Genomic DNA, 25990 nt, shown 5'->3' with positions numbered 1-25990 from the left:
GCGATCACGGAAATCCATGAAGGGGTTTGTGGAGCTCATCAATCCGGACGAAAAATGCGATGGCTACTTCGACGACACGGTTATTTTTGGCCAAGAATACTAAAGGATTGTATCGAGTTTGCACGAGGATGCGTACAGTGCCAAATCCACAGGCCTATACAAAGGGTCCCAGCCGAATCGTTGCATTCAGTCATTAAACCATGGTCGTTTAGAGGAAGGGCTATGGACGTAATCGGCAAAATCATGCCATCCTCCGGAGCTGCCAAGCACGCATGGATAATAGTCGCAACCGATTACTTTACTAAGTGGGTTGAAGCAAAATCATATGCCGAGCTAACGTCTAAAGAAGTTTGCGACTTCGTGGAGGAACACATTGTGACCAGATTTGGCGTACCAGAAACGATCATAACTGACAATGGAACAATCTTCACAGCCGAAAGGTTTAAAGAGTATATGGCAAATTTAAAAATTTGGCTCGAACAGTCTACACCGTATTATCCACAAGCGAACGGGCAGGCCGAGGCAAGTAATAAAGTGCTGATCGGCATCCTCGAAAAAATAATAAAAGAAAGACCCGGCATGTGGCACTTGAAGTTGAACGAGGCATTATGGGCATATCGAACATCGCCCCGATCGACGACTGCGACAACCCCGTATGCATTAACCTACGGACACGATGCAATGTTACCAGTCGAGTTAAGCATAAATTCGTTGCGCTTAACTGAACAAAGTAGTTTGTTTAGCGCCGAATATAATCAATCCATGAGACAGGAATTAGAAGATTTGGAAGAAGCACGACTTAATGCTTATAACTTACTGGTGGCACAAAAACGGATTGCCCAGCGAGCCTATAATCAAAAGGTGCGTCAGAAAACATTCGGCGAGGGTGAATTGGTTTGGCAAACGGTGTTACCCGTAGGACTAAAAGACCCTAGGTTTGGCAAGTGGTCGCCAAATTTGGAGGGGCCGTTTGTTGTACATAAAGGATACGAAAAAGGGGCGTATCATCTTAAAGACCGGACCGGTGTAGTGCACAGATTACCAATCAATGGGAAGTTTTTAAAGAAATACTATCCGGTCACATGGGAAATGCGGGAATAGAAAACCAATTCATTAAAAGTGATAAGCATGTACAAAATGAGTAAGTCAATCGGTTTACATTCATGTACATTCAAGGTGAAGATGGTAGAAAAGTGCCGAGCAGGGCCTTCAACTCCAACCACCGCACCTCGCCCATAATAACCTCGGCTTGCCGGTTCCTCTTATCCAGCTTCAACCGCTCAACCCGTTTCGCGTTCACCGCGTACTCGGTTAGGTAATCTTTTTCGCCCGACTCGAAGTCCTTAGCAAGCTCGGAGGCAATGGCCAATCTACGTTTCGCTAGTTCAGCCATTTGACGGTCGAGCTCGGCCAATGCTTCACCTTTTGCTTTTAAAGCGTCAATTTTTGGACGGAGAGCATCTTGGACGGCCGTGGCAGCTTGCAGGTCTTGCTCGGCCTTTATAGCGGTCTAGAAGATACTAAATGTCTTTCGAACCCGCTCCAATGCAAACAATGCCTGAACGATAGAATCGCCACTCAGACGACCGTCAGCTTCGAGGTCGTTCAGACATGCGCCAAGCAAGTCAAGACCGTTGCGCTCGAGTACTTACGGCGCCGAAAGCGACAAGACTTCTCGCAACTGAGTTAGAGCGGTTGAATCGGCAGTTTCAGTCACGGCGGCCGAAGGACCAGACCCTGCAGTTGTGCTGGAGAGGAGGGCTTTGAATTCGACCTCCCACGAAGCCTGCACACACAAATCAGGTTAAGCTCAAAAGAAGTCATGAAAAGGATAGCAAGAAGGTTTCGTTTTTTTTAACCTGCCGAGATGAGACCTCGGCCATGTCTCTAGGATCGTTGCTCGAACCTAAAAAACTCAATGGCCGAGCCCAGTGTCTTAAACTGCTTCTCAGTTCATGCGGCCGATGGAGGTTATCTACGTTCGATGGCCACTGATGCGGTAAAGAAATATAGATAACGCCCTTCGGCGCGTAGAATTTTTGATGAAAAGAGTGTATAGGCACCTGACATTTAGTATTTTCCTCGTTTAGAATTCTAAAGCAGAAAAGTTACCAAGGAAAAACGGTGGAAGGTACTTACAAAGGCCGAAGTGGCTTCCTGGGAAGGAATATTGAGGTCCTGGTCCTGAGGATGAACAGGCGTCTCCGCCGTCGCCTCTGGCTCATCGGCAGGTCGCTTGCCACGGTCGACCGTGGAAGGGCCGACCGAGAGAGCCGCTTCGAGTGCGGGATTGAGGTCTTGGTCCTGCAGAGGAGCAGGCGTTTTCGCCGCCGTTGTTGGCTCTCCGACCGGTCGTTTGCCACGATCGGCCGTGGAAGGACCAACTGGAACAGCCGCCTTGGACGCAGGTAGAGGTCCACGATGGCGACTTGCCAATGGAATTTCATCACTCCCCTCGCTCTCCTCCAGGACGAAAATCGAAGGTTTTGGATGTACGGGAGAAGCCCCCTCGGTCGCAGGGACTGCCTTTTCTAGGACAGGGGCAGTCTCGACCGATAGAGCCACAACGGGTACCCCGACCCCAGAAACAGGTCGGGCTTGGACTGTTTCTGCGGGCGGAGTTGGCTTTTTCTTGACCAAGGGTTGGTTGACGGCAGGAGAAGGGGAAACACTGGGAGTCGTCGCCCCCGTGGCTTGACTGGAGATGAAGTGGATCTCCCGTGCTCCTTTCTTTGCCAGCTTTTTGACCCGCTTGGTAGGCGGCATAGGCTCGATAGCCGGCTCGGCCTCTTGGCGATGCCGTTTGTTCAGTACGACTCGACCAGCAGTCTTAGCCTTCTTAGCAATGACCGATTTTTTCTCGGCTGCAGCCGCAGCGACTACCTCCACCTTCCTCAACGGCCGACTACCTGAGAGAGCAAAAGCAAATCAGCAAGGCAAATCAATGTGCAAAGTTGAAAGAAAAGGGGAGAAATGAACAGTTACCTTGAGCTTGGGGGGCTGAGGTTTTCTTAGGTCGATCACCAAAGCATTTGTTCAACACACCTTCGACCGGAGCACCAAAGAACTCCTGGGTGTACTCTTCCCACCAATCACCAAAGGTGTCAGTGCAAAGGGTTTCTGGGGTGGCCGGTCGAAGGCGAAAATTTTGGCATTGCTCTTGGAACTCCCTCGTGGCGATATTGCATTCCTTCTCCGATGAACCAGATTCACGTCCACGACTTAGGACAGATCGGGAGGAGAGAAGGGGGACCTGGCAGCCTTGGAGGTAGCTAAGTTGTCGAGCAAGGAAGTTAGGATGGTACACTTCCCAACCCGCTCGTTTCTTATCGCAGCCGAGAGGAAGGTCATGAGTGAGCACGAACGACCCCCAGGACTGACGAAGGTCGGCATCTTCGTCCGCGCCCCACATGGATGTGGGTAGCCTGATGGAGGAAGGATAGTCTCGACGACGACATATCAGGAATTCGTCGTTGGAAAGGTCATCAAGGGCGAAAAGGTACTTAAATACCTCTTCGGCTTGGTGAGGGGGTGTCGGTCGGGAGGCCAGCTGAGGTCCGAGCGCTTCCGTTGGCGAGAAATCGATGATGGCCGGCCGAAGGGAGGCGAAGTAAACTTGCAACCAGAGTTGGAAGACCCAGAGGGGACCATTCTGGTGTGGGTCGATCTTGTGAAGGGTCGTCTCGGCCAGGCAGCGGAGGAGATGGGCAAGAATGTTGGAGCTAAGTGACAGGACGTGACCACTAGCCAGGGCCTCGGCTACCGGCATATTCTCGACCAAGCACTTGTTCGACTTGGTACAACAAATGTACTTGTTGTACCAATAGAAAAGGAAAGCTTCATGTTCCCCTTCTCGCAGGGCCTCTTCTCCTCGACCGGTGAAATGGAGATAGAGGGTGTTGTAATTGAAGAAGTTCTTGTGGAGTTTCTGAACGTCTTCTTTCGACGGGATTTGACCCTCACGACTCAACGTCTCAAAAGCCCGTCGATCAAAAAATGTCTTCAAGTCGAGATTCGACGGGTACCCGGAGAGGGCCGAATCGATGGAGAGTCCAGTTGCCGAGGTGCCCAAGATGGCGGTGACATCAAGAATGGTGGGGCCGATGGGACCGAGGGGGAGAACCATGGTGTTGGTGGCCGAACACCAGAAGCACAGGGCGGCTAGGACAAGCTCCTTGTCGAGAACGACATCCATAGATGAGAGGAGGATGGCGTCGTAGATGCCAAGGGCCTTCCATTGCTCGTCGAAGAGCTTTTCCATTCGAACAACCCAAGCTGCCCAGGTTGTAGTGGTCGAAGGCCAGGAGCCTTGAGGTTTCGCTGCATCCCATCTCGACCATTCAAACCCTTGGAGCAAGGGTGATAGGCAGTGCTCCTGGAGAAGTCTAGTAATGGCTGACGGTACTGCCGCTTTGAAAAGAGGACCCAAGATTTGGTGAGAAGTGCTCATGTCACTTTCAAACCGTATGGTTTTGATGGAGCTTCGATCAAGAATCTTCTGACACTGATCACATTCCCGTGAAAGCTTAGAGATGAAGGAGGCCATTGTAGGAAGTTTAAAAGGTACGGTGGAAAAGGTTTTTTTTCTGAGTTGGGGGATTTGGAGACGAAGACCTGGAAGAAGAACTACGCTGGAGAACAAGGGCAAGAAATTTCAGAGAGATTTTGAAAGCGTAAAGTATGAATGAGGGATTCTTAGTATTTATAGGATTTTGGAAGGAAGGGCAATCGTTCGAATTTCAAAACAAAGGGCAAAATCGACCGAAGGAATCGCTAATCATGATGAAAATTTAGGAAATGCAGTTAAGAAGACTGAAGGTCTCAGGTTTTGGGGGCATACGATTGCGTGTGATGGCGAGATTAATGGTGAAAGACGTTTCGACGTCTGCACGATGACAAGCGGCTCGCAGATTGAGGAAGAGTGGCTAGGTTCAGCCATAAGGTCATGATGGCACGACAGTTCAGGTGGCCGCACGCCTTAGACGTCATTATTGGGATTGGTCGTGTTAGAAGACGCCACGTGGCGAGTTGGTTTGCAGGATCAAGATCGTGCAATCGTGCTCAATAAATGTGCCTTGGAAATAGAGCACTAGGGTTCTGAGGATTACATTCGCTTCTTCAAGGCCGAACCTCGGCCAACGAATTCAGGCCGAGGACCTCAGAAGCGAGGGGGTAATGTTTGGGCCCAAAATAATAGTTTGGACCGAGTATAGAATCATTCTCGGCCCGGAAGGCCTTACGACAAGAATACCATTGATCGTTTAGTACGTGGGCCTCCAAACTTAGGTCGGCTAAGTCATAACGTAAAAAGTCGATCCTAATGCAATGAGGAGTCTCGGCAGAACCCGGAAGCGAATCCGGCTCGGTTAGGGACTAGGTTCACAATCCTAGTGAAAGAAGGACTGGTCGAGTTGGCGTTGATCAGGAGAAGAAGACCTAGTCCGAGTAGGTTTTTAACTCGACTTTGGGGGGAGCCGTTGCTATAAATAGAAGAGGTTGCGCATCATTCAAGACCCTTGCAAAATCAATACAAAACTGCCCTGCGCAAACTCAACAACTTGAGATTTTTTCTTTCTTTTCCGCTGACACATCTTCCGTTGGCATCAACAGCACTGTGGAAGCAACCGGTGATATCTTAAGTCGGCATAGATAGCTCTGTCACCGTAGAATCAGCTGGTCTCGTAGCATCTTCCGTTGGCATCAACAGCACTGCGGCAAGGACGGTTGATTACCTATCCAAGTCTCGATCGAGAAGGATTTATGAATCCTTATTGGTCGAGGTCATCTCATCAGCCTTTTCGGCAAAGTGAGGTGTTACAGTTATTGCATTCGGCACATTGAGAGCCGAATTTAATATTGAACTTCGTAAGAATAGTAACCTTGTTTTCAGGTTCGAGAGCCCAAAAGGCCGAGACGCGTTCCTTTCTCGGCCGCAATTGCAAGACACAAAAGTCAGCCGCGCACCCAACGCGACATCAGTAAAATTTACTCCTCGGCTGAGCTCGGCCGACGAGTTGGCACGCCCCGCATTCACCGAATGACGTAGTTAGCTTATAGATTACTCGGCATGCGCGCCACGTAGGCTTGGTAGTTTCTAGGGTCAACAGAATGTCAAAGGGGTACCTTGGCCCATGCGCCGCGCCTACTTGCCGGAAAATTCAACTATTTCTAAAAATTACCAAAATTTACAGGAATGAAGATCTCAAAGTGAGGAACAACTTTCATACCTGCCACAAAGTCCAAAAGTGGACAGAAGATGGTCAATTTTGCCCACAAAGCCGGCGGGTGCCTAGAGCTTCCCAGTATCGATTCGTCGTCTACGGTGGTCCAGTGGGGTCAAGGTTGGTTGGGATTTTCTCCTAGGATGATAGGCTACAGTGGCATTGGCCATCGCTTTGCCGATTCGCTGAAAATTTGAAAAGGCTGACCGGAGTACTGTTTTGATGCATTGGATTTGGTGGCTTTGTCCCGCCATATGTGATGGTTTATAAAAGTGGTATTGGTTGAGTTTTGTAGAGGGGAATGGGAGCTTCAAGATGGTGGTGGTGGCGTCGAAAAACTCTGTCGGAGTTGGCCGGAATCAGCCTTGAAAGATGAGTGGTCGCAATGGGTGTGGGTGCATGTGAAAGGCCACGGGAAGGCTGGAAGGCTTTTCTCATTAGCTGAAGGCTTTTCTTTTCCAATTCTGGATTGGTCCCTCACTCCTTTATCTAATTGGTCCCCTTAACCCATTTGTAGATTGGTTCTCAATCCTACAAGGTGGGAGTTCTAATAATTTAACTACCTTTAAATAACCAACTTCAAACGTCCATAACTATACCGTTATAATCCAGACTCGCAAACGGTTTTTGCCTATGTGTTCGTATCAACGAGTATTATGAGGATACACTAAAAGAATAAGTCTTATGTCTCTCTAACCAATGGTCAACGGAAGTCAAAGTTCTTGCCTCTAGGGTATTTTCGTCAATTCACGCTTTTAAAATTTATAAAAACGTAAAATTAGGGACGAGTTGTCACACAAGGGCCCCGCATCTTCTTTTAAAAGTCTTTTGAGTCTTTCATCCACATCTTCTCCAGCTACTTGCTCCGACGAAAAAAATTATGCATAACCTTCATATCCACCCCAAATTGCAGTACTTAATCGAGCAAAAACCAAATAGCAATCCAAATGGATTTGTGGAGGCGCTGGGCCTGGAGACCTCGGTCTGGGGAATTTAGGATTTGAACAAATCCCACTCCTAAATTCACTGAATCCCACCCCCAAATTTACCTCAAGATCTAGAAGTTGCAGGCTGTAGGCGGGGGAAACATCGTTGAGGTTGCTGTAGTAGCACGAGGAGGGAGGCGGATGGATTTTGGGTGTGGCCCTGCAACCTGGACCTCGGTTTGGGGGAATTCGGATTTGGACGAATACAACCCCCTAAATTCACAAAATCCAACCCCCAATTTTTTCCTAACCACTAAATTCACGTTGGAGTTGTTAATGGCGTGAGAGTTCTAGGTGTCGGAGGGGGTGAGATAAGTGATGGCAAATTCATCGAGGAACTTTTGTTAAACATGGCGACTCTTATGCCAGTGTTGCAGGCAACGAGGAAAGAAGAAGCCTAGGATTGGATTTTTTTGGGGTTTGGGGTTCTACCGATGGAGTAGATGTTGCAGCGGGAGGAGAGGATGAGGTTATGGGCTTTTCTCTGGGGGGGGGGGAATTTGGGGACGGGGTTAGTGGCGGGAAAATGGGTGGCTCGGGTGGGCAAGGGGGTGGTGGTGGGAGAAGAAGTGGGGATGATGAAGAAATTGTAAATTTTTTTATTTTTTAATTAATTATTTTAATATGTTAATATTCAAATTAGATTTTAATTTTTTATTAATTTTTATGCCACGTTGCACATTTTTGTCAGTCACGTCAGCACAAATATGGATTTTATATTTGTCACATCACCAATTAACGGATTTTCTAATGAATGTATGAAATTGAAATAAAATAATAAGTAAATGTATGAAATTGAAATAAAATAATAAGTAAATGTATAAAATTGAAATGTCTTAAAAATATTGTATAAGGTTACAATTGATCCCAAATCTGAGGAGATAAAATGTAATTTACCTAAAATAAATTTTTTCAACACTTATATAAAAAGACGTGATGTACTCCTTATATTTTAAATCCAACAAAATATTTCTCCAAAACTAGATCCGTGACCATCGGACTTAAACGTGGGTGGGGATATAAATAATGTGTAATGGTAGGTCAATTGCGGCAAGTGGGAGTAGAAAGTAGAGTTCATTCAGGTTTAAAATATTACAAAGTACAGTTGATGTGTTGGTGCATCAGAAACTAGGTAGAGAGAGATGAGTTCGAGGTCTGTGGAATCTGTCCCTCAAAATTATAAACTTGTAATATTAGTTTAACATTTTATTTTCAAATTTTTATTTATTAATTAATAGGTAAAGTTAAGTAATAATTAATTAACAAGTGAAAATAAAACACATACATATATATATATATATATTATAGGGATAGGATCAAAGAACAAGTATTTTGACAAATATTTTTACACTTTTTTAAAGCCTTTAAATCACATAACATCTAAGGGACCTTTTTTATTCATTAAATGACATTGATGGTTATGTGGGTTTTTTTACTAATCAAGATGGGGTTAGGAAGGGTTTTTTTTTCCCAAATATCAGGAAAAAGGGTTCAGGAGAAAAAAAAAAGATCAAGAAGGGTTTTTATTTATTTATTTTTACCAAAGATCAAGAAAAAAAAACAAGAGACGAAGGCAAAGGCTTGGCGGCTTACGCCTCTGCTGGCAGAGGGGATGACGTTAAGGGCGCTAAGATGCTAGAGGTTGCAGACCCATCGGCAAAGAAGGAGATGGAGACTACGAATCAATGGAGTTCTACCCCTTTCTTGTTTGCACGCTCATAGGGTTTCTTCCCATTTATTTTTATTTTTAATTCCTTTTAGATTTTATGCCTCTTCATTTTATTTATTTTTCTTTAATGTTAGTTAAAATCCACGTAAGCATTCATGTTATTTAATGAATAAATCAGAGTCTTTGGATGTCATGTGGCTTAAAAAAAATGTAAAAATATTTGTCAAAATGTTTGTCCCTTAATCTTATCATATATATATATATATGTGCAATCGTCGCATCTTTTAAGGGTAATTACATTGTCATTTAAATTTTAAGACCATACCAATTCTCATGAATAGTGATTTCAATTTTAATTAAAAATGCATAATAAGTAATTTAAAAGTGTAAAAACATAAGTTATACAACTTTCATAAGTAATGTAAAAGTGTAAAAACAATACGAACGCAGATAGTGACAAACTCTATAACTTTCTTGAAAGATTTAACTTCAAAATCCGACATCAGAGTTCATAAACTTTAGTGACAAAATCTAACCGTTCGATTGGTAAAATCTTGTACCCAAAAACCAACCTCATCGAATAGCAAGGCTTATGGACGAAAAACGACCATGAATTTGGGGAAAATTTTGACTGCGGTGGAACACCAATAAACCCACCTACCCTTTTCTTTTGGCCAAACACCAATAATCCTCCCCCTTCATTGATTCAGCCATTCTATATAACCAACCCAGTTTTAGAAACCAAGCCGCAACCTTATGGTCCTAATCTCTCTCTCCCTCTCAGTAAATCTTTCTTCTTCCCAAATCACAAACCATATCCGCAATCTTCGCTTCTGTCCCTCTATCAAGCTTTCGTCTTCCTCCCGTCTTCTGTTCCGCCTCATGTCTGCTTAAGCTCGGGACGAACAGTATAATTTATTTATATCTCATCAATTAATGTTAACACATAAGTTGGAGTCACCTATAGTGACATGTACGACTTATTCATATCTCATCAATCAATGCTAGCACATAAGTCGGAGTCACCTATAGTAACCTATACGACTCATCCATATCTCATCAATCAATGCTAGCACTATCATCAACATGTACTCACCTGAAGCTTACTTGGCATCCGCAGCGTCATTTGACATAACCACTTTAACATCCCAACATTCTTAATCGGAACTATACCTAATGATAGGCCAGAATAAGATCATGGTTAATATCTACGCTGTTAACCATCATAACTTCTTTCCTTAAAGAAATTAAGTACCGTATTAAATTCAAATTGTTTTATGGCTGCATCTAACTGTCTTGTTAGACTGTCTACGTACCCTCAAATGGGATCAAGCCATTCGTAGTTCAACTTAGTACGTCAAAGCATTCACAGTAACTATATGTAGGTAATATGCATATGGTTATGCCACGTGACACATTTTTGTCAGTCATGTCAGCACAAATATATTTTACATCTGTTACATCATTAATTAATGGATTTTCTAATGGATGTATGAAATTGAAATAAAATAATAAGTAAATATATGAAATTGAAATAAAATAATAAGTAAATGTATGAAATTGAAATTTCTTAAAGATATTGTATGAGGTTGTAATTGATCCCAAATTTGAGAGAATAAAATATAATTTATCTAAAATAAAAATTTTCACCACTTATATAAAAAGACGTAATGTACTCCTTATATTTTAAATCCAACAAAAAATTTCTCCAAAACTAGATCCGTGATCATCGGACTTAAACGTGGGTGGGGATATAAATAATGTGTAATGGTAGGGCAATTGCGGCAAGTGGGGGTAGAAAGTAGAGTTCATGAGTTCATTCAGGTTTAAAATATTACAAAGTACAGTTGATGTGTTGGTGCATTAGAAACTAGGTAGAGAGAGATGAGTTCGAGGTCTGTGGAATCTGTCCCTCAAAATTATAAACTTGTAAGACCATCTCAATCCTTGGGCTAAAAGTCAAATTTTTTAGCCCGGAAAATTTAGCTTTTAGCCCAGAAACATCTTTTCTGCTCTAACCCTTCTACCCTAAAATTTTAGCCCGGAATTATTAAAGAATGGAATTAGCCTAAATTTTTTTCTTAAATCAATTTTTTTTTTAAAAATAAATATGTAGATTATTGTAAATTAATTTTATGAACATTTTAACCTAAAAAAATTTAAATTCCGATAAACATTTCGCATTTAGCCCGGGGGGAAAGCGGGGTATTTGGCCCAGAAATAGCATTTGACATTTAGCCTAAAATTTTAGCATGGGTTGGAGAGTGTTTGGGGGGATAATTTGGGGGGTAATTTAGCTTTTAGCCCAGAGTTGGAGATGGTCTAATATTAGTTTAACATTTTATTTTCAAATTATTATTTATTAATTAATAGGTACAGTCAAGTAATAATTAATTAACAAGTGAAAATAAAACACACACACATATATATATATATAAAGTTAAGTAATAATTAATTAACAAGTGAAAATAAAACACATACACACATATATATATATATACATATATATTATAGGGATAGGATCAAGGGACAAGTATTTTGACAAATATTTTTACATTCTTTTTAAGCCTTTAGATCACATAACATCTAAGAGACCTTTTTTATTCATTAAATGACATTGATGGTTATGTGGGTTTTTTTTACTAATCAAGATAGGGTCAGGAAGGGTTTTTTTTTTATACCAAATATCAGGAAAAAGGGATGAGGAGAAAAAAAAAAGATCAAGAAGGGTTTTTATTTATTTATTTTTACCAAAGATCAGGAAAAAAAACCAAGAGACGAAGGCAAAGTCTTGGCGGCTTACGCCTCTGCTGGCAGAGGGGACGACGTTAAGGGCGCTAAGATGCTAGAGGTTGCAGACCCATTGGCAAAGAGGGAGATGGAGACTACGAATCAATGGAGTTCTACCCCTTTCTTGTTTGCACCCTCATAGGGTTTCTTCCCATTTACTTTTATTTTTAATTCCTTTTAGATTTTATGCCTCTTCATTTTATTTTTTTTCTTTAATGTTAGTTAAAATCCACATAAGCATTCATGTTATTTAATGAATAAATCAGAATATTTGGATTTCATGTGATCTAAAGGCTTAAAAAGAATGGAAAAATATTTGTCAAAATGTTTGTTCCTTGATCTTATCCCATATATATATATATATGCAATCGTCGCATCTTTTAACGGTAATTACATTGTCATTTAAACCATTCCAATTCTCATGAATAGTGATTTCAATTTTAATTAAAAATGCATAATAAGTAATGTAAAAGTGTAAAAACATAAGTTATACAACTTTCATAAGTAATGTAAAACTGTAAAAAAAATACAAACGCGGGTAGTGACAAGCTCTACAACTTTCGTGAAGAATTTAACTTCAAAATCCGACATCACAGTTCATAAACTTTAGTGACAAAATCTAACCGTTCGATTGGTAAAGTCTTGTACCCAAAAACCAACCTCATAAAATAGCAAGGCTTATCGACGAAAAACGACCATGAATTTGGGGAAAATTTTGACTGCGGTGGAACACCAATAAACCCACCTAGTCTTCTTTTGGTCAAACACCAATAATCCTCCTCCTTCATTGATTCAGCCATTCTACATAACCAAACCCAGTTTTAGAAACCAAGCCGCAACCTTATGGTCCTAATCTCTCTCTCCCTCTCAGTAAATCTTTCTTCTTCCCAAATCACAAACCATATCCGCAATCATTGCTTCTGTCCCTCTCCCAAGCTTTCGTCTTCCTTCCCCTCTTCTGTTCCGCCTCATGTCTGCTTAAGCTCGGGACGAACGGTATAATTTCTCCTCAAAAAGCTTTAACCGTCAACATTTGGCACACCAACTAAAGTCGCACCGGCACCGGCACCGCCGACCATAAGAGAATCAGCAGGTAATCTTAATATAAATTCTACGCGGTATCTAACAATCTATAGTTTCGGTGCAATTTAATTTGAGACAGATTCTCTTTTTCTTTTTGCATTTCAAGTACTCGTTGCTAAAGAGTTTCCATTTACGATATTCTGCCAGAATTTACAGGAAATGGCTGCAGTAGGAAACCTTATAGGAGGAGGGATTGTAGGCACATTGTGTTCGGAGCTGTATAATCTTGTTGTTACTCTGATAAAAACGACTAACGAGTTCAGTCCCCTCCTCGAAGCGATCAAATTAACGGTTGGCGGTTTGGAGTCACTGATCCCACAGATAGAAGATCGAAATGAGAAACTGAAAATCTCAAACAAGGAGACAGAAAGGTTAAAGAAGGCCTTGACCGATGGCGTAGAGCTGGTTGGCGAATGCTCCAACAATCCCAAGTGGTACAAGAAGGCTAAATATACAGACAAACTCACCGCTTTGGACGAGGCTCTCGAACGGGAGTTAGATATGCTAACAGCGCATGCAGCGAGCGATACAAAAGAGGCCTTGCTTTTGACGAGGAAAAACCACGACGATCTTGTTAAATTGGCGAGGGATGGGAGAAAGGGGTTGGAAATGGCGAGGAAACACGGCGATCAACTAGTAGAATTGGCGAAGGATGGGAGCGAGACATTCGATACAGTAAAGGAAATAATGAATCTGATCTATCATTTTCTAGGGTATTGTATATCAGGCCTGATCGTAATTATTGTTTTCTGGGTAGTGCTGCACACATTTATTCTGCTTGGAGAGAGTAAGCGGAATGCAACAGCAGTACTGGACGGGATAATATTTCCCCGCTGTAAAGTCTGCAAATCGGTTGTGGCCCTTGTGGAGTGCGCGGGGTTATGTATATCTTTGGTCTGGACATATGCGAAGCTACTGCATGCGTATTTTCTCACTGCGTCATGCTTCTTCTTCCTCACTGCGTCATACTTCATCAGCTTCACTATGGTAATTCGTGATCAGTATAAACGAGGTTTCTCCCGCTCAGAGGTCTGCAGATTGCTTTTCCAGATTGGCTGCAATTCTATTTTCTTGTTCATCATCTGCTGGATTGTTTTCTTATGTAAATTTTTCGAGTAAATTAATGAGCAATTGTCCTCTAAATTAAGAAAGAAATTCCCAGTAAAGAGATCATGTACCACCAGGTCATAGCACCAAAATGACACAAGTGTTGCGATCCTTGTTTAGTTAGGAATGTGATTGAGTATGCTCTACAGTTTGAGTTCCTTATCGCAAAAGTTACCCATTGCTTTACAATTTCATCCCACCGATCGACGTTTATGCATTTGAATCTATCGTCGGAGAAGACTGGAGAGATGTAGTGGGATGGAACTCTTCCGTTTGTAATCGTCTGTGTTTATTTTTTATTTTCTATTTATCATATTTTCATTTTGTGTTTTATTTCGACTGTACTATCCTTTATCAAATTTCTTCATAATTTATTGCATGGGTTCATTTTTATTTTTTATTTTTTGTTTTAAGGGTTTTTTGGTCCAATTCTTTTTATTTTTTTTATGAAGCCCTTAGACCCCAAAATAGGGTTTCAGCTTTCTTGTATTAGAGAGTAGAGATATTGAGTACCGGGGAGCATCGATCACATGTAGCAATTTTGATACAATAAAGAAAGTAAAGTTGTACCCAATTAGTCATAAGAGGAGTTGTTCTAAATATGTATTCAATCAGGATTTTAAGATAGTTTATTAAAATTCTTAGAAATCTGGGTGTATTCAATTAGGATTTTAAAGAAGTTTATAATATTTCAGGTGTATTCATTTAGAATTTGATTTTAAAGAATTTAAAAAAATTGAGGAATTAGAGGGAATTAGAGAGATTTTGTAGTGTATTTTAAGTATCCACAAATCTCTCATCTCCCCATGAGATTTCGAGGGAATTGAATCAAAATTTTACATGAAATCTCTACAAATCAATTAAACTCCATAAAAATCTATTAATTTATAAATTCATTAAAATCTCTCTAACTCTCAATTAAATACACCCCTAACCTTCTGACGTGAGACATTCTTCACGTCCTTGTAATGTCTTCTGGTGCAACATAATTGGTGTTCATAGGAATATGTGTTAAAGGTGTGTGGTGAGTGTAGATAAATAGACTAACTTAGATGTCGAGTAATGCCTTGTATTGTCTTTTTCACTCAATGAAAGAAGTTAAGTTCCACTAGTAGCGATACCGCTAATACCAATTGGTGACTGAAATTGTGTTTTTCTTTAGAAACCATAGCTATCAATTGGTGTTCAACAAGAAAAGAAGAAGAAAAAATCGTAGATTATTAGTTCATATAAAAGTACATAAATTAGGTGCCACTTAGTAGTACGGTCTAGCAGTATTTCTCTTCATTTGTAAGTGATACGTCTTAGGTTCGATTCTCGCAAAATACGAATTTGAACCATATTATTGCTAACATATTGTGAGGTGAAACCTAGCATATATCATTTAGAATAGATAATATCGTTTTTTTTTAAAGTACATAAATTAGATAGTAAAAAACAGTTTCAGATAAGGAGAAAATCCAATTGTGAGGAGATCGTTAATCATATTATTCGCGTATTTAGAACGAATACGACGGCTATGCTTATAATATAAACAAACAAACAAAAAATTTGGGCTTTGGGCCTGTGAATTTGAGAGCTTTGGGCTTGATAGTGAAAATCCAATTGGAATTCAGTTAAGATTCCCACCCAAATTTTGGGTGCAAAATAATTTGGGCTATCTTTTTAGTTACTAAAACACCCTTACCAGCTTAAATTATTACGTCTCACGCAATGATGACATCGGTCACGTCCTCCCGGTTCACCGTGAAATATACAGGCTATAGCAGATGCAAGTCCGTCGAAAAACGGCACCGTTTATCGGTCCCGCGCTGTGTCTGTTAGCTACTTTGTGTGCCTGGCTTGGCTAGCGTCAGACCCCCAGCCGAGCAACACCGGCGATCTCCATTTCCGCTCTCCTCCCTGCGCCTGGAGATCTCCGATTCTCCGACCACCAAAACGGTACCGTGTAGTAACCGCTTCGGATATAAGCACGGCCGATTTCGCTGAATTGGCTTCGATCTTTGTTTCGGTTAGGATCTAAAGCGTTTGTCTCTCTCAGGTTGCAACGGAGCGTTTAGCAATGTCGACGACGGAGATCGACGGCCAAATGGAAGAGAATTCGAATGCGGATTCGAAACCGCTGAAGCGCGGAAGCAACAGCAATGGAGATCTCGCGCAGGAGAATGGCGGCCCGGACTCCGGCGACACACACGATCAGCTCGTCCAGACGGTCATGGAGCTCAAATTGCAGAACGAATTCCTCAAGTCTCAGTTCGAAGGGTTTCGAAATCTTCAACCGCCGGAGCCGGAAGGCGGCGAATCGGAGGAGGTGAAGCAGCTGCGGCAAACGATTGAATCGCTGAATGTGGAGCTTTTGGAAGAGAAGCAAACGCGAGCTGCGGCGGAAGTGGCTCTGAAGCATCTTCAGGAATCGCACTTTGAAGCAGATTCCAGAGCTCAAGAGCTCTCTGTAAAGCTCGCTGAAGGTCGGTTTGTGCTTCTTCATTCATACATTTCTAGTTTCGTTGGAAAATTTAGCTAATTGCGAAATTCACAATCCTTCGGAGTCTGAATGTGTTAGAACTGTTTGCTGTTGTTTTTGTGCAGCGCAAAAGAAGTTGGATCAAGAAATAAAAGAGCGGGAAGAGAAGTACTCCGATCTCGACTCAAAATTCACCCGGCTTCACAAACGAGCTAAGCAGCGGATTCAAGATGTTCAAAAGGTAAATTATCTCGATTATTTCTATCGAACTTTTTCTTGTTGTTTTAACTGCCGTTTGAATTAAGCTATGTTGGTTCGATATTGTCTTCTTCTTCTTTTTTTCCTCAGGAAAAAGATGATCTCGAGGCTCGATTTCGTGAAGTAAATGAAGCGGCTGAGCGTGCATTGTCTCAGCAGACGGCATTGCAGCAAGAGCTGGACAGAACCAGGCAACAAGCGAATGACGCGCTGAAAGCAATTGATGCAGAGAGGCAACAACTGAGAAGTGCAAACAACAAGTAAATCTCCGGTTAACTTCCAACCGTGACCAATTTGTGTATATCTAAAGAAAATCGTAACTGTTCCTTTTTTAAATTTTTTTTTTTTCACCTTAACTGTGATTATGCTGCCGATATTCAGACTACGAGACAACCTTGAGGAATTGCGGAACCAGTTGCAACCAAAGGAAATTGCTATTGAGACATTGCAACAAACAGTTTCAGATAAGGAGCAGGTATGATTGTTTGTGCTTATCCTTTGGGATGTTCAGTTTCTGACTGCAAAACTAGTCGGTTGATGGATCAAGAAGTCCATTATCCTCTTGTTTTTGTTTTCCGTCCGTGGATGTTTGCGTATGTGCTTGGGCCTTAGGGTAACGTCCATGTGAAACCGAAAAGAATATATACATTATTGCTATCTTGCATTTGTCTCAGATGTTGGAAGACATGAGAGGGATGCTGCAGGCTGCTGAAGAAAAAAGGCAAGCTTCATTAGCTGAACTCTCTGCTAAACATCAAAAGGTGTATTTGCATTTGTATGCCTAATTAGCAGTCCTCTTTGTTTATAATTGTAGTCCCTGCCATTACATTCACCCATAAATTGTGTTTTAATACCCTTTGTCTCTGTGTCTTTCAGAATTTGGAGAGTTACGAAGCCCAGCTTGCTGAAGCTTCGTCTGATAGAAATAAAGCAACTGAAACCATTTCTTCACTGCAGGTGAGAGCTTTAATCATAATGTTCACTCCATCTTTGACAACTTATGTAGAATATAGATAGGGCTGAAATTTCTTTTTGAAAACTATTTCTCGTTCATAAGTCTTCTAGGAACAGTGTAGCATGCTGAAACTTAGATTGTGTCTAGAAAAAAACCACAAACATGTTAAATCAAGCTCAAACACTCCTTTCAATTGCAGTTTATTATTATTATCTTTATAATCGAATGTTATAAAACCCCACTTGATATACAAGGAGCTGGAAAGTTGGCTTCAGAAACAATAAAGTAGAAGTGGATTACTGGCTTCTTTATCCTTTATCTTTGCATCAATATGGGATAATAGTTTGACACCATTATATAGTTTGACTGAATGTTTCTGTAATTGTAAAGGGATCAGACTAATTAGAGAATGTAATTCTCCAGATGCTAGTTGCTGAGAAAGAATCTAAGATTGCAGAAATGGAAGCAGCATCGACGGGTGAGGCAGCAAGGCTTAGAGCCACGTTGGAAACCGTTAAAGGAGAGCTTGCTCACCTGAAACATGAACATGTACAACTCTGACTTAGGATAAGTAAAAACTTATGCAAATGGATTATTGCATTATGGCTGCCAGGATAAGAATTTTGTTTCTTTTTTTGTGAAAAGTAATATTGTATTGGCAGACCATGATGTATTCCTTATTTACTATCAGCCTTGCCTTCGGTTAGTTTATAGCTTCTGGCTTTTGGGATATGCTGCTTCTAATTTTTATATCCTAAATTTTTTATTATTATTTCAGGAGAAAGAAAAGGAGAGCTGGGAAGCTGCCACCCGAGCTCTGAAAACAAAGCTAGAAATTTCTGAGAGCAACCGGATATGTGCTGATATTGAAGTAGCCAAAATGAGAAGTATATCTCTATTCCTTGCTGAATTTCATCTGTTTAGTTAAGATATCTGTGTATGTATATCAGTGTCACATACTTTTCTTATTGGGCAGGCCAGCTGGAGGCAGAGGTGTCTGCACAAACACAAAAGCTTGATGCGAGGGATGCTGAACTTGCAGCCCTCAAGGAAGAGGTTTGAATTTACACTTTGGGAATCCGCCTCTCTTCCATTAACATTTGATGACTGTCGAAGTGTGCAGAGAGTATATGTTTTTATCCTTTCCCATCTCCCTTTATTTTCAATGGGGTTAAACTTAGTGAATATTTTGATGGTAATAATAACAGTTTTAGTACATAACACTTATTTACAGAAGCAGGATAACCATTGTTTGTTTGGGGCACATTTAGTTTAGAGCTAACAGCAGTTACTTAAATGCTCATGCATTCTTGGAATCTTCCGTTCCGACATGGATATAGTTTGCAACCCTGGTTCAGGGGCTATGTTGTTGCGTAACTTTACTGCAAATTTTGCTGTAATCTGTTGTTGAAAATGAAGTTGCTTACATATAAATATCTCTTGATCTGTCTTCTGTCCTCATATGTTTGACCTATTATTTCCTTCAGATCAACCGCCTTGAACGTGAGTTTTCTTCTTACAAAAGCCGTGCTCATGCACTTCTCCAAAAGAAGGATGCAGAGTTAGCTGGAGCTAAAGACTCAGAACAAGTCAAAGCTCTTGAAGAAGCACTGAAAGTGTGTGCCTGCAATTAATCTTTATTTTTGTAGCATGAAGAAAAATTGTGATCTGACACACTCAACTGAGAATTATTATTAATTACGCGCACACACACACACACACACATATTAATATATATTTTGTGTTCTGTAGGATGCTGAAAAAGAAGTATCATTTGTGAGTGCTGAAAGGAATAAGGCCCTTCAAGATCTTAAGGAGGCTTTAAAGAATCATGATAAAGAAATAGCAGAAAGGTAAAGTTATAATCTGCTACAGTGAGCTTGCCAAATTTGGGATTGTTTTCAAAATTTCCTAATAAGACCAATGCAAAAGGCAATATAATTATAAGGTAAGTAAATAAAGCACCGTGTGCTTAACCAGGAGTACATACTACTGCTCTGACGAGATCAATTTCGACATTGCGGTGTTTTTAACTTGTACTCAATTTTTCACCATTTTCATGACCAGAATTCTTTTAATCATGGTGGCTGTTCCTCCTCAATGTAGTTTGAACCCTGAACCTTGTTTGTTGCTTTAAAGCCTTCCACTTTTCATGGAGCATCGTTTGATTCTGCAGAGAGTTAGGTAATAAACTTCTGTGAAGTTTTAAGCAGTGATCTTGATCTTTCAGTTCCTTACTTGTTACAGAGATGCTGCTCTTTACAATGCCATGCAGCAGATCAAGAGCTTAGAATCAAAGCTTGAATCTACTAATGCCCATTACCGATCAGCGAAAGAAGCATGGGAAGCGAACCTTAATAGTTTGGAAGAAACTTGGCGGGGTAATATCTCTATGCTAATCTACTTACATATATTTTTTTCTCTTTTATTTCCCTTTCTATGCTTATCCTATTCCTTGGTCTAGGAAATACTTATTGTCCAAAGTTTGAGAGCAGTTATTCATGGAATAATCATTTTTTCAGTAAGATGTGACACGCTGAGAGCTCAAAATGAATCATATTCTGGAGATGATATAAAAAAAGAATTGGAAGAGCTCAAATTACGGTATAAAAAGCTGAAGGTAAGTTGGGATAATCTTTCATATTTTTGTCCTGATACATTGTGAGTATTTTTTTTCTCTTAATTGTGTTCACCATTTGTAGGAGGAGCACAGTTCGTTTCGTGATCTTGCTGATAGAATGATTGAGGAGAAGGACAATGAAATTTCTAGACTTGTGGATGATAATAAGAATCTTCATCAATCATTGGAGTCAAGACCACGGGTAGGTTCTTTTTCTCGACTATCATCCAAACTTTATCTTTACACTTTACTGTTCTGATGGTGATTTTTCCAATATGACCTCAGGCTGATCGCAATGATAACTATAACACAGGTAGATGGATCCTGAGTACAATTTCTTATTATTTGTTCCAATTAGATAAAGAGTTTCTGTATTACTGGAATTATGGCAGTTTTGACCTTCTGGGGTTAGTGGAGTTCTAACGTAACAATTTCTTTTTTGACATTGGTGTACACAGGCATGAATAAACAGGACGCAGCTAGTATAAGCACTGCTGCTGCAGAACAGCAGATTCTGGTAATTATATGGTTTCTGATTTCTTTTACCACGAAAAAATATTGGGACATTCTTAGGGAGAACTTGGGTTTTTCATTGAACCTTGTTAGCATGGCTTGCCATGCGAGCGATTTGTATTTGTTCTCCAAACTAAGACAAGTGGGTTCGATCAAATTAGAGTGTCCATGTGATTCATTTTTTGTTGTGATGAACTTGATGGTATATGAGTTATTACTATTGAAGACTTGTAAACTGTTTTTCTCCTTTTTCATGCTGTGCATCCAAATAATCATGTGCTGGCATAATATGAATTTCAGATTTTGGCAAGGCAACAAGCCCAAAGAGAGGAAGAGTTAGCACAGTCCCAACGGCACATTTTAGCGCTTCAAGTGTGTAATCCCCCGTCTTGATTGCCACTTCACTATAGTGTAGTTCTGATATATGTTTATTGTTTCAACTCAGGAGGAAATTGAGGAGCTGGAGCGTGAGAATCGTCTGCACAGCCAACAGGTTGCAGATTTTTGGCCCTACTCTTTTGGCTTGGTTGATTTCAAGTTGTTTGGGAATTGTTTTTGTAATTTTGGTAAATTTATAGAATGCGGGCAGTCAGTAAATTTATCATGAATTTAGCATATCCAAAAGGAAAATGCTGGTGTCACCGAACATATTTGTTTGCTTTTCTTAATATATATTGATCTGATGAATGCCATGCATATATGTAGGAATCCATGTTGAAGGCTGAGCTTCGGAACATGGAAAGATCGCAGAAGAGGGAAGGAGTAGATATGACCTACCTGAAAAATGTAATCTTAAAGCTTCTTGAAACAGGTATTTTTATGAAAGGCTTCTATAACAACCGAAGTCCATATTTTTTGTTATGTAATTTTGTTTTTGCTACATTCAAACGATCATTTAATGAGACGTGAACGTACGAGTGGCGTTGGATAGTCTGAATGTTTTTATTATTCAAATAGGTGAGGTGGAGGCTCTATTACCTGTAGTTGCCATGCTTCTTCAATTTAGTCCGGATGAGGTAAAATTCTGATCTCCTACTTGATGCCGTATAGTTACTTGTTTATGGCATTGTTAGGGTTCCTGTGTCATTTTACTAGATTATCAACTGCATTGTAATTTTATCCATTTTATATACTAATGCAGTTGCAGAAGTGTCAGCAAGCATACCGCACATCGGCAGACGTTCCTCCTAGCCCTGCTAGTGATACTTCAGGATCCGGTGTCTCTCTTTTCTCAAGATTCTCATTTTCATAACCGTAGACATGAAGATTGTAGAGAATTCTTTGCACGGAAACTAGCTGCGACAGCTAAACAACTGCTTGCCTCCAGATTCAGAGGCGGTGCAGGTGCGGCCGTAGTATATCTTGTATTCTTTTATAACAGCAAACGTAAAATGTAAAGTACGACAGAACCATATACACTGTGAAAAGATAGCGAGAGAGAGAGTGAACAGTTTCTGGCCGTGCCGGGTTATTCCATCCGGAAGGAAGCCCCCCTTCCCCATTGATTTATTGTAGATTGTAACAGAAGCAAAGGCATGATTTTGGAGATTATATCGGAAATTTAGACGTGCGGTTTTTCGCGACATCTGATATTACGAGTGATCTTTGCTAGTGAGATAGTAGTGTCATTAGTCAGCTCAGCTCGTTGTTTCTTTTTCCTCTGTTCGCACTCTTGTACACAGCAATTGCATGTCATTGATTTTTAAGCAGCCAAGTGATAATTTCTTTGTTTTTGTTTCCATGGTTGCGAATCAATTTGTGAGTTGTGACCATCCATTTCACCATCTGGTGGTTCGGGGCAGGTAGGCGAGGATGGGACTTGTCAATAAATATGCAGTCTCTATCCGTGACACTGTACAAAAGTAAACGCTCTTAAACAATTGATAATTGAGCTAGAAGAGCATCCAGGACATTAAGATCAGCATCAGATCACTCTGGCCGACTTTCGTCCGTGCTCGACGGGTGGTTCATGCATCATTTTTCCCTCTGGAAGAATATCCGATATCCGATAGGACATTAACATCTATGCCTTTCGGAGTAACTTGCCCAAAGATTTTTGCAATTTTCCAGTTTTCCAGTGTTAGATTTTTATTTTTTTTTCCTTCAAATAGCAAAAATAAAAAGTCAACAATGTAACTAGGATTAAAAGCTACGTGAGAACAAGAAAAAACCAAAGAATGGTTACAAAGGGAAAGACTACCAACCACTCTTGAAAAGTAGGTCCGACTCCATAAACATATAAGTTAGCTAGGGTAATGTGTCTACTTCTAAATTCGGAATTTGGATAGTCTCCAACTTTTATTGTTCAGAGCCTAAAAACCAGGAAATCTAGGCCCTTGTTCTGTGTGAAAGATAGATCGAAGCTTTTTGTTTGTGTGAGGTAGGCCAGCAGAATAAATTAATAGAGGCATTCCAATCAATTTGAATGGTCCGAATTATCTAGCTCTTAGGCTCTAGACGGTGAGATACAAAAAAGATGTCCCCATTCGAACTCATCTCTTTGTAACTAGTATTAGATTAATTTAAAACGCCGCTCCAAAAGTAAAAACAATTGACAAACTTTACTCACTGAAGAATTGTATTATTCATTACTCTCAGCTTATGACAACAAAAATTAAACATGAGAAATTGGTCTAAATCCCCAAAACTTGCAGCACATTGACTTGGTCCCAGACGACAACAATTTCATAAACATCAAACAACAAACACTTGGGAAAAAACAAAAACAAAAACAAAAACAAAAATGTAGTAGAAATTTATGTTTCAAAACAAAATCAATGTTTTAAGCATGCTTTGCCTGGAACTCCTTCATGAAAGCAACCAACTTCTCCACCCCAGCCAATGGCATTGCATTGTAAATCGAAGCTCTCATCCCTCCCACCGACCTATGCCCCTTCAGCTGCACCATCTTCTCCTTGGCCGCCTCCTTCACGAACTCCGCCTCCAACTCCGCCTTCTCCAGCGTAAACGGCACGTTCATCAGCGACCTCACCGACTTCTCCACCGGGCACCGGTAAAACCCCTTGCTCTCATCGATGGCATTGTACAGAGTGTCAGCCTTCCTCTTGTTCTTCTTCTCAATCTCCACCAACCCGCCCTGCTCCAACAAATCCTCGAACACCAATCCGCACATGTAAATGCCGTAGCACGGCGGCGTGTTGTACAACGACTTGTTCTCGTCGTGAATCTTGTAGTCCAGCATCACCGGCGTCACCGGCTGAGCATTTCCGATCAGATCCTTCCTGATGATCACAATGGTGACCCCAGATGGGCCCACATTCTTCTGTGCCCCGGCGTAGATGATCCCGAATTTGGAAACGTCCACCGGCTTGGAGCAGAAATTGGAGGACATGTCGGCGATCAGGAGGCCGTTTTTCGGATTCGGGTACGTTTTGAACTCGACGCCGTGGATTGTTTCGTTGGCGCATATATGCAAATACTTGGCGTTCTCGCTCTGCTCCAATTCCTCAAAAGCTGGAATCTTTGTGTACTTTTCGGATTTCCCAGACCAGATCACTTTCGGCTTCGAATACTTCTGCGCCTCCTTGAATGCCTTGTCGCCCCACGACCCGGTTACCAAGTAATCGACTTGGTCGTCGGGTTTGCAGAGGTTGAGAGGGATGGCGGCGAACTGGGTGGTGGCGCCACCTTGGAGGAAGAGGACGGAGTACTCGTCCGGGATGTTGAGGAGGGTCCGGAGGTCAGACTCGGCCTTCTGGATTATGGAGAGGAACTCTTTGCCTCGGTGGCTCATTTCCATGACGCTCATCCCAGATCCGCGCCAGATGTAGAGCTCCGATTGAGCCTTGCGGAGAACGTGTTCGGGGAGAATGGCGGGTCCAGCGGCGAAGTTGAAGACCCGATCTTGAGATTCGGACTGGACCGGCGAGCGATCTTTGATGTGGGTGGCCGTGGCTGAGCATTTGACGGAGATGGGTTTGGCGGGGTTTAGGGGGGTGGTGGTGGTGAGGCGGGTGGAGGTCATGGGGATGGTGGCGAAGGTCGTTTTGGAGCTTCTGAGGAAATTGGTGTTTGGGTTTTGGAGGAGGAGCGAGTGAGGTGTGGTTGCCATTGCCATGGTGTCGGTGTTGCTGCTTCAGACCAAGCTAAGAGAGAGAGGGGGGTGGTGGTGGTGGCAAAGATCTTAATCTTGCTGGGGGTATTTATACAAGGCTTAGTTCTAGGTCCTTTCAAATTTAACAATGCGTTGTGCCGTTGGTCTTTTTCACTCAAACTTCGTTTGTTTTTTCGTTAAATTGAAAAAACAGACGGAAGTAATGAAAATGATCAATAGTACAAGTTTTTAAATTTAAAAATTAAAGAAATTAATACGAGAGTTAAAGGATTAAAGTTAAATAAAACTACAGTTCAAAAGACCAGTACTCCAACTAAGCATTTATATAATTTAACTATGAGGGGAAGTTTGTAAAATTGAATATTCGAAACAGAGAGGTGATACTGCCAAATCAGTATGGTTGGTGAAGGAAAAGAAATTGTGGTTGGTGAAGGAAATGTTGAGCAGAATGACGTCGTTTAAGGCCCCGTTTGGGATTGAGGTGATTTTAAAAAAAGCCACTGTGAAAAAAAGCTGAGGGTCATTTTTGTGTTTGGTAAACTGAAAAAAAATGGCTTATTTTGGAAGCTGCTGTGAGAATAAGCTGAAAATCAAAGGAAAAGCTGAAGCTGCTATTTGTTGCTTTGAAAAAAAGCCAGTTTTTTCAAAGCACACGGAGCTACAGTGCTCCTTTAATGAAAAGACACACTATCATCCTACTTTTTTTTCCAAAAGCACTTTCACAAAAAAGTTTACCAAACACTCTACTGGCTTTATTTCACAGCCGCTTATTCTCACAGCACAGCCGCTTATTCTCACAGCAGCTTTTTTTCAAAGCACAGCAATACCAAACCAGCCCTAAGTGAAGCGACGTGGCTTGCAGGTACTGGACTTGTACTCAAATTCTGAATAGTATAAGTTGCGGCGGCTCATAAGTCAATGTAGGTTAGTTTTTGGAAGATACAAGCACTTTGCAAAGAATAGTGAGCCATGTAGAAATGTTTGGATATTTTAACCCTTTACAAGGACAAATTGGTATTTTGATATTATATAAAAACGGAAATGTAAGGTGGGATAAAATTTCTAATATTTTAACCCTTTACAATAGCGGTCCAAAATAGTTACTATCCATTTTTTTTGTCTTCTATATTTTTACCGGCACAAAATTCATGATAACTTTCGAAAAGCGTTAGTAAATTGCTCTCTATAGAAGATGTTATTATCAACAACTATCGAAAAAAGTTCAAACATAAACCATGAGCAACAACAA

At 41.2% G+C, this 25990-nt stretch overlaps 3 protein-coding genes across 3 annotated transcripts; 2 read left to right on the top strand and 1 right to left on the bottom strand.

Annotated features, from left to right (window-relative positions):
• Positions 1 to 12374: 12374 nt before the first annotated feature.
• LOC114823756 (uncharacterized) lies at positions 12375 to 14189 on the top strand. Its single transcript, XM_029099196.2, has 2 exons — positions 12375 to 12759; positions 12897 to 14189. Exon 2 carries the CDS (start codon positions 12909 to 12911, stop codon positions 13866 to 13868), a length of 960 nt encoding a protein of 319 aa, XP_028955029.1. The 5' UTR covers positions 12375 to 12759; positions 12897 to 12908; the 3' UTR covers positions 13869 to 14189.
• A 1360-nt stretch (positions 14190 to 15549) lies between these two features.
• LOC114820067 (protein GRIP-like) lies at positions 15550 to 22380 on the top strand. Its single transcript, XM_070814928.1, has 22 exons — positions 15550 to 15797; positions 15898 to 16324; positions 16446 to 16561; positions 16669 to 16838; positions 16960 to 17053; positions 17253 to 17339; positions 17455 to 17535; positions 17957 to 18082; positions 18312 to 18420; positions 18510 to 18589; positions 19021 to 19149; positions 19286 to 19386; positions 19781 to 19914; positions 20056 to 20153; positions 20236 to 20355; positions 20439 to 20466; positions 20612 to 20670; positions 20967 to 21038; positions 21112 to 21159; positions 21372 to 21477; positions 21624 to 21682; positions 21808 to 22380. Exons 2-22 carry the CDS (start codon positions 15919 to 15921, stop codon positions 21916 to 21918), a joined length of 2334 nt encoding a protein of 777 aa, XP_070671029.1. The 5' UTR covers positions 15550 to 15797; positions 15898 to 15918; the 3' UTR covers positions 21919 to 22380.
• Positions 22381 to 23226: 846 nt separating this feature from the next.
• LOC103454697 (phosphoserine aminotransferase 1, chloroplastic-like) lies at positions 23227 to 24928 on the bottom strand. The gene has a single exon (XM_008394296.4). The coding sequence runs from the start codon at positions 24742 to 24744 to the stop codon at positions 23449 to 23451; it is 1296 nt and encodes a 431-aa protein (XP_008392518.2). The 5' UTR covers positions 24745 to 24928; the 3' UTR covers positions 23227 to 23448.
• Positions 24929 to 25990: the final 1062 nt, after the last annotated feature.

This window comes from Malus domestica, chromosome 02 (assembly GCF_042453785.1).
Source record: "Malus domestica chromosome 02, GDT2T_hap1".
NCBI lineage: Eukaryota > Viridiplantae > Streptophyta > Magnoliopsida > Rosales > Rosaceae > Malus > Malus domestica.
This window is presented reverse-complemented; position numbering and strand designations above follow the sequence as displayed.

Coding starts and splice junctions, on each gene's coding strand:
- LOC114823756 (XM_029099196.2), top strand. CDS start 12,909: ATGGCTGCAGTAGGAAACCTTATAGGAGGAGGGATTGTAGGCACATTG.
- LOC114820067 (XM_070814928.1), top strand. CDS start 15,919: ATGTCGACGACGGAGATCGACGGCCAAATGGAAGAGAATTCGAATGCG. Junction 18,421..18,509: donor TGAAGTAGCCAAAATGAGAA/GTATATCTCTAT, acceptor CTTATTGGGCAG/GCCAGCTGGAGGCAGAGGTG. Junction 20,356..20,438: donor CATTGGAGTCAAGACCACGG/GTAGGTTCTTTT, acceptor ATATGACCTCAG/GCTGATCGCAATGATAACTA.
- LOC103454697 (XM_008394296.4), bottom strand. CDS start 24,744: ATGGCAATGGCAACCACACCTCACTCGCTCCTCCTCCAAAACCCAAAC.